General features: G+C 36.5%; 1 protein-coding gene across 1 annotated transcript; it reads right to left on the reverse strand.

Annotated features, from left to right (window-relative positions):
- Positions 1-3,866: 3,866 nt before the first annotated feature.
- LOC113712104 (carbamoyl phosphate synthase arginine-specific large chain, chloroplastic-like) lies at positions 3,867-11,044 on the reverse strand. Its single transcript, XM_027235392.2, has 4 exons — positions 10,686-11,044; positions 9,157-10,593; positions 6,541-7,233; positions 3,867-5,576 (listed from the first exon to the last, which is right to left on the reverse strand). Exons 2-4 carry the CDS (start codon positions 10,534-10,536, stop codon positions 4,017-4,019), a joined length of 3,633 nt encoding a protein of 1,210 aa, XP_027091193.1. The 5' UTR covers positions 10,537-10,593; positions 10,686-11,044; the 3' UTR covers positions 3,867-4,016.
- Positions 11,045-12,165: the final 1,121 nt, after the last annotated feature.

Consider the following 12,165-nt stretch of genomic DNA (forward strand, 5'->3'; position numbering starts at 1 on the left):
ACAACTCTTTTTTTAAAAAAATTTAATTAAGGTTAAAATTGAATATATTGTTAAACGGGTTAATTCGGAAGCACCGAAAAACAAAAAAGGGATAATCGAATTGGATTCTCAATTGGTTCGGTGAAAGGACTCTCATAAATATGTATGCCCGTAAAATAATGTGAAATGAACAGTGTATCATGATCTTGAATATTAACATTAATTTTTGGTGATTTAAGTGGAACTAACAATTTATTCACATAGTCCTTTCTTTTAACTTATAAGAAGTCAAAAAGAGGTCCCAAAATATCGTTTCTCATTCAAATTTTAGTTAGCTTAATGCTTCTTTATATTTATTTTTTTTCATATAGGAAAGAAGTTTGAATAGATTCAACTTCGATCAATCATTACAGGTCAGGGCATGCCTTCGATACTATAGGTCGCTTACAGAAATTCTTACAAATTACCTACTAACACAATTCTTACATCGACGGCGAGATTTGAATACATGACCTTTATATTTACTTATAGCTTCCAAAGATTAACACAAAATGTTGCAAATGGACATTTGTCTCGTAGAACCGATCCAACAGTGACTAATTGTGAATGTCTAAGACAAACACGATCTTGCAAAATCAACCTGTTACACGAAGCTTACTGTTGTTATTCATGTTATGATGTATATTATAACAAGGTTATCCAAACAATGCATATTTAAAAAAAAAAAGGAAAACAAAAAACCTTGTTACAATAGTTTAAGATTGTTTACTTTGGTGGAGGAGGAGGCTTTTGCACAAAACATGCAACATTGGCATCGGCTTTCAGGAGGTTTAGCCTGATCACATGAACATATTCTAGGGGATCTGGATGGAAACTGATCTCGGATTCCCATCATCTCCATATTTAACATGGTGTTGATATTTGAAGGGTAAGCTAACGAGGCAACGAACTGGAATACGGGAAAAAGAAAAAAAAAATTCCAAGCCATTGACAGAAACATATATAGATCCTTGGCAAGAGCTGACCTAGAAGTGGCAAAATGGATATATGGTTGATAAACGGTTTTAGTTAAATGGATAGTGGATCAAATTGATCCAATCCAATTAAAATCATTTAATAAATGGATCTAAATGGATGTCATTTAAATGGATAGTGTAAACCATGATCCATCCATTTATCCATTTACTCTTCCAAATCCTAAATTTAAGATCCAAATATTTTTTTCTAAAAAATACAGATCCCCAAAGTTTTATCCTTAAATCACCTAAAACCTTTTGGTAATAACAAATGCTTGTACTATTACTTTATTTCAGTTCTTCATAAAATTAGTTTAGTTCCAAGAAAATTTAACTGCTGTGGTCAATTTAACCTTTCGTCATTACTTTAAGTATCATTTTGTAAAGTAATGAACAATTAAAAACTTAGCTATATTTTTATAACTTTTGAATGAATTGAATACGGCTTTACAGTGAAAAAAAGTTTACGTTTCCAATTTTTTGCACTCCTGTTCAAGAGTGATGTCTTGAATAAAAGTGGAGTTCTAATAAGAAATCTTATGTTATTTGACAAGTAAAATATTTTCATCACATGTGCACGTAGTACCTAAACATATATAAAACTCCTTATTATACCATTGATATACAAGCTACCTTATATTACTTAGTAAATTAGGTATATATATATTTTTTGGATAGTTGGGTTGGGTGATAAGGGGAGAGGGATTGAAAATATGAGGATTTGGAAAAAAAAAAAAAAAAGGTGTCATTTACATATCTTAGCCAATGTTGCGGGGACACTCGTTAGAAAAATTCTTTTATAATTAAAAGAATTAAAAAAATAAAAATTATTTTGACACTGCATGATGCATTCTCGCTTTTTCTTTACTTAAGAATATAAATGTTTGCAATCATTACTACATGAGAGTTTAATTAAAAAAAACAAGAGTAGAGACTAAAATATAATTTTGAAAAGTATGGAAGAAGTCTAGGAACTAGAAGCAAATAAAATGTAATTAATGTTATTGGCAACTTGGCATGTGAGGAAGTTATGAAAGAAAGAATAGGTGGTCCCACAAAATTAATTTGACATATGAGGAAGTTATGAAGAAAAGAATAGATGGTCCCACAAGATTTTATCTCACATTTTTATAAATGTGTTTTCTATTTTTTAAGTTAAATGGATGTATATGGATAAGATGGATAATCCATTTAAATCCACCAACATAATTGGATTTAAATGGTTATCCATTTAAAACCATTGAATTTATATGGATAATCCAAATCCATTTAAGGTTGGTTTATATGGATGGATTGGTGGATATGAATCCATTTTGCCACTTCTAAGCTGACCAATGTCATCAACAGCTGAAGAAGGGGTAAAGAGACTTGGCAAGAGTGCCATTGAACGAAGGGGAAAGCACAAAAGAGCCCTTCATTTTTGTTGTTTTGGGTCTTTTGTATTTGGGTATTCCTTAGGCTCTGATTTGCTCCATCGCGCTTTTAATTGGGTGCTTTCTACGAATGTTAAAACTAAGGAGAAATACCAAGTTAGCAATATATTGCTTTTGGGGGATAGAAAATCAAAGCCTACTGATTAATTATGGTAAAGCCTTTGCTAGGACTTCAAAATTGTACTCGAGTTGATCTATGTAGGAGTAAATGCCACCGTATAAGTATATTTGATTTGATGATTTTGGATAAAAAAAATAGTGAAGAGAATATTTTGCCTCAGAAAGCTTTCTCGAAAATTATATGTTGGAACCTTATGCAGTTGATGCCTGTCGGAATCTTGAAAATTCTATGGCGGCTTTGAACAAAGGATATCTATTAACATATGGGGCTCATATATCCAAGAACTTTCAACCCATAATCCAAGTCATGACTTTAGTTAGAATGCTATGCTTTATCACATCTAAATTGGTGGCATTAGCCGCTGGTTAATAATCTTTCAAGCAACAGTACAGATAAAAGAGTCAAGAACTAGTAGTGGTCTATCATCAACAAGGCCTGGAAGTCTTTATTTCTAATACTCAAAAATCTTCTTTACAGCAGACTAGACTGGATTTGGAAATTGATATGTCAATATCTTGATATGTGTTAAGTCTACAGTAACTGTTGCAGGAAAAGTAGGATCTACTCGTTGCAGTAACTATTGCAGGAATAGAAGAAGCCCATTCGTTATAGGAGGATCAAGGAGGATTTGAAAGACAATGAATGTACATACAAGCCCATTCGCTATAGGTCCCAGGCAAAATGATACATTTAAACAAAGAGGCACCAGCAAGTGCCAATTAATGAATTAAACATCTGCAGCAACCAACAATAGCACGAGTTGGAACCATGTCTCGCAATCAATTAAAGTTACCAAGGAAAAATGAATATGAAACCCATTTCAGTGAGATGTCATAACAAGCATATAAAAGATATTTAAGCAAATGAGTAGGATAACATGAAGGCAGAATTGATTTTAATCAGGATATCGTCCTTTACCAACTGAGATTACAACACATACGAACTAATATGGCGATACTAGATTGCTGCGCCACTGGTTACTCAATTACCAACTGATCTCAACACAGTGGGAAGCGGGCGACCCCAAAGAAATAATTACACGTATAATCTAATTCATGATACTCAATCATACACGAAAACAAAAGGTCGCAGGACAGACCCTGATATCTAAACCCATAGTTGCAATAGCAAAAATTGACATGGGAATGGCAAATATATTCAGCAGGAGGACAGAGCTTACAAGCCAAAAGATGACCTGTTCTGAAAAACTCTGGAAGGTGCAGCAGCAGAAACTAGCATCAGCAATTACCATATTGACCTATATAACGATGGTTCATGAAACATCACTCAGCAAACTAGTGATAAACACTCCGAGAATGCTTTCCAATCAAAGGTGACCTCTGATGATTTTCATTTGCTTTTGCAAAAGACATTAAAAAATTGTATTACAATTCCTCCTTAGTTAAAGCTGCCAAACAACATTTAAAAAGATTTAACACTCACGGTGTATAAGCGGAACTAAAATACCTATTCAACTACAACAGTAGACGATGCAGATTGCATATTTTGATAGCTTCCTGCTTTCTTCTCACTGTCAAAGTAGTCCTGAAGTGCTGACATCTCAATCTTGTTGCATTTCAAGCTTTTAATAGCTTCAGCAGTAGCCAAAGCCCCAGCAACAGTCGTAATTGTAGGAATCTTGTAAGCAAGGGCCATTCTCCTCAACTTCCGGCCGTCGATCTGGTCAAGATCATCACTAGAACTTGTGATGACAATCAACTGTATTTGCCCGTTGGCAATCATATCACCAGCATGTGGTCGTCCTTCGTGCATCTTAAGGACCCGCTCCACTGGGATCCCTTCTAACTCAAGAACATGTGCTGTTCCAGAAGTTGCAATAATATTGAACCCAAGAGCCAAAAAGGCCTGGGCAATTGTGGGAATTTGTAGCTTTGTTAAGTCATTTAAACTCAGGAACAAAGTGCCAGAAAGTGGAAGCTTTTGCCCAGCAGCTATTTGTGCCTTTGCAAAAGCAATTGAAGACTCGAAATAGATGCCCATTACCTCTCCAGTACTATGCATTTCAGGACCCAGAAGCACATCACACCCTTGAAATTTCTCAAATGGAAGGACCGCTTCTTTAACAGATACATGTCTCGGTATAACCTCTTGTGTGAATTGCAATTCATGAAGGGACTTCCCAGACATGACAAGAGAAGCATATTTAGCTAGGGGATGCCCAATTGCCTTGGACACAAAAGGAACGGTTCGGGATCCACGTGGATTTGCCTCAAGCAAGAAAACTTCCCCACTAGCTGTTATGGCATATTGGCAATTCATGAGCCCACAAACATTTAACCTCCTAGCCAACTTTGTAGTCCATGACCTGATTGTGTCCAAACATGATGGAGAAACAGTTTTTGTGGGAATCATGCAAGCTGAATCACCTGAATGGACACCAGCTTGCTCAATGTGCTCCATTATTCCACCAATTACAACATTGCCGTGTGAGTCAGCAAGTGCGTCAACATCAATTTCTATAGCATCAGATAAATATTTGTCAATTAAAACAGGACGCTCTGGATCCACCTCCACAGCTGTTTCAAGGTATCTCACCAGCTTGTCATCACTGTAAACAATCTCCATCGCTCGGCCACCCAATACATAGGAAGGTCTGACAACCACTGGGTACCCTATATCTGCTGCAATAGCAAGAGCATCTTGTTCACTCTTGGCAATGCCCCCTTTTGGCTGCTCAATCTGCAATTCCTCACTGATAGCATTGAATCTCTCCCTGTCCTCAGCAGCATCAATGGAATCAGGTGACGTACCCCAAATACCAACATATCCAGCACCACTTTTGCATTTTGGCTTCTGCTCGTCTAAGTATTGCTGAATTGGAAGAGCCAGCTTCAACGGTGTTTGACCTCCAAACTGCACAATTATCCCATCAGGCCCCTCCAAATCTATTATGTTGAGAACATCTTCAACTGTCAGTGGTTCAAAATAGAGACGATCACTTGTATCATAATCTGTAGATACTGTTTCAGGATTCGAATTCATCATGATTGTCTCATAGCCTGCATCCTGAAATTGACCAACAAAATACTATTAATATGTGTAAACATAAGAACAACAAGGTAACTTGAAGATTAGTACTTGCAGGTAGAGTTAATACTAAAAAAAATTAACAAAAACCAATAAAAATTCTTCTCAGAATTCTAAGATTATGATTATGTTCTGCTCTGCAATCTTTTCACTCAGTCTTTTCCTTGGTATGCACAAGCTCTATCCTTTCTTCTCCATTAATGAATTAGTACTTAAGGTGATTAAGATGAAGCAGGAAAAATATGAGCTTCTTTTTTGCCCATTTACAGCTCTGATGCAAGTACAATAACCTACTTACAGTTGGACAGCACTACCGTACTTTTAGACGACTAAGTAACCACTGTGAGACTTGAAACCAGGTTTCTTCCTCCAAAGGCTTCAAGCTTTAGTTGGTTTTACTACTAGACCAAGCCCTCATTGGCTGATGAAGTTCAAGCTTCAGAATGTTTCAATTGCAGGACTAAAATGTCAGATCCACAACAATTATCTTATTTATAGATCTGTCTATGTTCTGATGTTGGATAAAAGCATTACACTAATATCAAAAGATTCAAACTACAAAAAGCATCTGAAAATTAAGAAAGGTCTAAGTGAAGATACAAACATGGGAATCCCCAAAATCGAGGATGTGGGCCATCATTCAGTTTGTGTTTGTCATATAAGACGTATGTCACTTAGACTAGGATTTTCCATATTAAAATTTGAAAATTGGCAAAAACACTGCACAAGAATTACTAATAAATTGCTAGTATCAATGTCACGTAATTAATGACCCAAACAAAATATGTACTGTCTTTTACATGCATGGTATTTATATAAAGCACAGTCAGCAGAGCAGGAAGACCATGAAGTCCAGGTATCACAGCCGTAGGAGTTCAGAACAAAATAATTGAGAAGCAAAAGAGGCAAAAATGGCCCTTAAGCTACAGAAGAAAGAGCATACCTGGAGGGCAAATGATGTATGGCAGCAGCAGTAATCAAATTCAATCCCTTGACCAATCCGATTTGGTCCACCGCCTAAAATCAGAACCTTTTTTCTTTGGGTGGGAGCTGATTCACACTCAAAGTCATAAGATGAGTACATGTAAGGAGTATTAGCCTCAAATTCGGCAGCACATGTATCAACTCGCTTATATGCTGGTTTAACACCCAATGATAACCGCTTTACCCGAACTTCTTTCTCTGTGGTTTTTGTAGCAAAAGCTATCTGTTTATCACTGAAACCTCTCTTTTTCACTTCATAGAGGTCATCCTTTGTTAAATCAGACAACTTCTGAGACAAAAGATATTGTTCCACATCTACAAGCTCCTTCAGCTGAGTCAAGAACCACTTGTCAATGTAACTCAGCTCATGGATGTCATTCACCTTCATTCCCCTCTTCATTGCTGCATAAATAGCGTGGATGCGGTCTGGACTAGGGACTCTGAGGCTGTACCTCAGGCGATCCCAATCCCAATCCAATTCCTTGATTTGTGAGCAACCCCACCCAGGGTAGCCACACTCAAGTGAACGAACAGCCTTCTGAAAGGATTCTTGGAATGTCCGACCAACAGCCATTGATTCACCAACAGACTTCATTTGGGTTGTTAGAATAGGCTCCGAGCCTGGGAACTTCTCAAATGCAAAACGGGGTATCTGCATGTTCAACACCATTTTCCAGGAAAAAGAAAAATGTCACATCCATAACAAGACATGAAAAAATGCCAAGACAGTAATTTGATTATAGCTAGAACAAAAAGAATGCCGACCTGAAGATAGTGAAAATAGTAAAGGCAACATACAGAATGCTATCTTGATTCAGAGAAAATGCCAAGGATTAAGTCCCAGGTTGACACTTATAAAATTTGTAGTACAGGAGGTATTAATATGCTACTAGACATTCTGACCATAAAAGAGTAAACTTTTAATAAATTGTCATACTCAAAGTAAATGCTGGCTGCAATATTCTTCTGATAACCCCCACTCACCCCCCCCCCCCCGGGGGGCCCTTATCCATCTCCTTTTTCTAAGCCATACTATTTCTTTTCCTTCTATTGGTAGGGTTGAGGAAGTGGAGGAAGACATAACACTCTAAAGTGGAGGAAAAGATGGCTTGTTTCCTTAAGGTATCTACTGTAGCAACACAGAACACTTTAAAGGGAGGATAATGGTAGATCAAATATTTCAAAAAACGCTCACAAAGCCCTTGAATTTCATAGCCTGCATAAAGCAATTTAGAGAGGCTTTCAGATGCACCCTAAAGATCACAACGAAAGGTGACTATTAGCTTTGCTAAAATTAACAGATGTAGATAGCCATATATAGAAATATATGAAGAATAGACTAATATCAGTGGAAACTTAACTTGCAAATCCACATCGCTTAAAGCTGATTTGGGCAACATAAACTTTCATGCAAAACATATGTCCCAGCTATCTCCCAATTAGGACTGGTGAAAATTGTGACATAACATACTTCTCTGCCTGATAACCAAAGAAGTAAAGCAGAGCTACATATCCCACCTCATTTAGAATCCCTAATTTTCTTACTTTGCAGGGGATTAAAGACAGATAAAATGGTTCATGCACAGTGGTTTTGTTTTCTCTGTTTTTGTTGGAAGATGATAACTATGTAATATTTCGCAAAGTTCAAATATTTGTAGTGCCAAGGAAAAAATTATAGGATGACATTGAAAGATGCTAGTTTGCAAACACTTGGTTTTGACTAAGGAATTTTGCTTTGAATCTTCTCCAAAACACAACATGCAACATTGTATATGTAGATAAAGCAATTTTGATCCAGTGAAAAGAAACAAGAAAAGATCTCACATCCATTTAGTTAATGAAGTTCACGCATTTTTTTTAAAGGAGCAGCCAATATTAAAATATCCAAGACTATAAGAAGGGATACCAAAAAAACAAAGAGCACCTAATGGTAGACTAAAATATGATTTGCTAGTATTTAAATAATAAGAGAAGACAATGACAGGATTTTAATATATCAAAGCATGGCCAAAGTGATATTTATCACACAACGAGCAACACTTGGAATATTCCAATAAATTGGTAGCAACAGGTCATTGTCTTTAGCGTAACACAACTTAAGTTACCACTCTCAAGTACCTTTTTTAATCTATTTGGATCATCTAGAAGATCAAAACTGTCTAATGTGATGAACTTGAAAGGATTAAGGATGACTGCCTTCTCAATCACCAACAGTTAATATCGAGGTTACTGTACTAACTTAGAAATTTATGAAATGAGACCATATATTCCCGTCTAGAAAACAATGCTCATCAATAAGTCCACAAAAAGCCTGTAAAAACAAAAGGCATGGCAATAGGAAGAATAGGAATATCAACTATTAGTTCATGGTCACTTGATCTCACGACATTGCAAATAAATTTGAGGAAGAAACAAAAATATTCAAAGAAAAATATAACCAAACTGCTTATGACCGGTGGAATTTCATAATAATATGAATCCTTAGTAAGTCACCGAAAGTTCCGAATCAAATTTTAAAGAATCTTGCATGTGTAACAGCAGAGTCAAAATTTTGGATAATGGAATGAAAACTTACCTTGGTAACCACATAATCTATAGAAGGTTCAAAACTAGCGGGTGTTTTCTTAGTGATGTCATTAGGAATCTGATCCAAGGAGTAACCAACCGAAAGTTTAGCAGCCATCTTTGCTATGGGAAAACCAGTAGCTTTGGAAGCTAAAGCTGAAGACCTTGAAACTCTAGGATTCATCTCAATCACCATTACCTCTCCATCTTCAGGATTGATGGCAAACTGAACATTTGAACCACCACATTCAACCCCGATTTCCCTGATAATAGCAATAGAGTAATCCCTAAGCCGCTGGTACTCTTTGTCTGTCAAAGTCTGTGCTGGAGCTACAGTGATAGAGTCCCCAGTATGGACCCCCATTGGGTCAATATTCTCAATTGAACAGATAATAACGACATTATCTGCCAAGTCTCTCATAACTTCAAGCTCATATTCTTTCCATCCCAAAAGGGACTTCTCCACCAAAACCTGAGAAGTCAAGCTAGCTGCAAGCCCCGACTTGCATATTGCCTCAAACTCCTCCCTGTTATAAGCAATACCACCTCCAGTTCCTCCCAGTGTAAAAGCTGGTCGAATAATCAATGGAAACTCCCCAATAGAATTTGCTATCTCAAAACACTCCTCCATAGTAGTCCCAATCCCCGAAGGAGGAGTCTTTAGCCCAATATTTTTCATAGCTTGCTTGAATAAATCCCGATCCTCGGCCTTCTTGATTGCTTCGAGCTTAGCCCCAATCAACTCAATGCCATATTTGTCCAGCGCCCCACTTTCAGCCAATGCCACAGCAAGGTTAAGAGCCGTCTGCCCTCCCATCGTTGGCAATAAAGCATCAGGCCTCTCCTTCTCCAGCACTTGCTCAACCAGCTCTGGTGTCATAGGTTCAATATAAGTCCTATCAGCCATCTCTGGATCCGTCATTATAGTGGCAGGATTCGAATTGATGAGGATCACCTCATAACCCTCCTCCCTTAGTGCTTTACAAGCCTGAGTCCCTGAATAATCGAACTCACAAGCTTGCCCAATCACAATAGGCCCTGCACCTAAAATTAAAATCTTTTTGATATCTGCCCTCTTCCCAACTTTTTGGCTACCGAAAACCCCTCCATTCATCGAACCATTGCTATCACAAACAGCACCTTTCTCACATCGAATTGAATTCACCTTCACTCTCCAGTTCAATTTCGCAGAATGCAGAAACAATGGACGGCATTGAAAGTTCAAATGTGATACCACACTCCACTTGGTAGCTGGCTTGGTGGCATTGAAAAATAACTTAAAAAGATTGGAATTTGATAAATGATTTTTGGTGGAGTTGAAACTGTAGGGCTGTGATGATGAAATGAGCCTCAACGAAACGTTTTCACAATGATTGACACAATAGGCCATCTCCCACTATCCCTCCTCCAATCCCTCTTATTTATTCTTTTCCAAATTTCAAATAAACTGCACAACCAGAAACCACATGGCAACAATAATTAATATATATATACATATATTTATGTATCACTCGCAAATAAAATTACAAGAAACCTTACATGCAATATTTCTTGGTGATGATTTTCGCTTTGACCGATCGGCAGCTTATAATATTTGCGATATTCTGCAATATCTTTTGGTTTACTACCTATGTGAATGGTTTCGGAATCTAAGATATAGCTTTGAACAAAGCCTGCTTAGAATTTTTGCACGCTCAAATCCGAACTGGGTGAAGAAGAGCAAAAAACAGAGAGAAAAAGCTTCTTATATCTCGGGAGTGACAGAATCCATGGGTCTCGAGGAGAAGAGAGACCGAGGAGCTGTGATGGGGGGGGGGCGCCTGGGGAAGAGAGAGTTGGGTTTGTGTTTGATTAGGTTTGAGAGACTTTGGGCACTGTTCAAAGAGATGCAACCTAAGTCCTAATCATCGACATGCTTATATATCTATACTATATGTAAAGTCTGAGAAAGTTGTTTGGGCCTTTGGGGTTAGCGTTCGAATTAACATTTATCGTTACTTGCCAACTTTCTTTTTACCCTTATAAAATTTGTTTTTAGTTTAACTACCTACGACTACCTATCATTATTTTTACTATTAACTATTTAACTATATATTTTTAACATAATTACTCATAAATATTATAACTATCAACATAAAATTATTTTATGAAAAATATTTAAAAGATTAAAGTTTGCTTTAGTAATAAAAATTTTATTTAATATATATGACTATAAATATTATGTATTTTTTGATTGCACACAAATTGAATATGCATTGAGCACTAGTGTTAACAATCCCTGATTTTCTTTTTTACTATATATGTTAATAATCCCTAATTTTTTGTTTTTTTTGGGAAGTTGGGGATATCTGGCTTTAGGGATTGCTGGCATTAGAATCTAAGACAAATTACAGGCAGCAGCTAGAGACGAATATCCAAGTGGACTGCTAAAACATGAAGGGATAATTTCAGGATAATTTTAGAAATCTCTCTTAGGTTTCTAACAAAATGACTTAGTACTCTTGAAGTTTAAAAAATAATCTTCTCTATTTTTTAACTTTTATAACATTTACAGTCCAAGTCAAATTATATGATTAAAATATTATGTTTAGGTATTCAGTTTGAGTAACAGTTAAAACCCACTAATTCAAAACTTGGTCCAATTCGATTTTTCGATCAAAGATCAGGTTCAATTGAAAATCGGTAAAAATAGATAAAAATCCAATTTTTTCCCAGTTTGCTTCTTTGATTTGTTTTTTCCCCATTCAGCCTTTTCCTTTGACTGTTCCAAACGAACCTTCACTGATTTTGCTTTGCTAATAGGAAGAAGCATTTCCTCCATTTTTGTGCTGATTTTTTATTTTTTATTATTATTTTTTGCCTTCTGACTTAATTGCATTCGTTACTATATAACCAAACACCAGCCTTGGTGTGAGTTTGTCACAATGTCCTCATCTCACAAAGCCACCATGAGGTCCATGACAGCTAACTCCTTAAGATCAATAAGAAGAAAAAGAAGAGAGAGAGAGAGAGGAGAGGA

Source organism: Coffea arabica, chromosome 10c (assembly GCF_036785885.1).
Source record: "Coffea arabica cultivar ET-39 chromosome 10c, Coffea Arabica ET-39 HiFi, whole genome shotgun sequence".
Taxonomy (NCBI): Eukaryota; Viridiplantae; Streptophyta; class Magnoliopsida; order Gentianales; family Rubiaceae; genus Coffea; species Coffea arabica.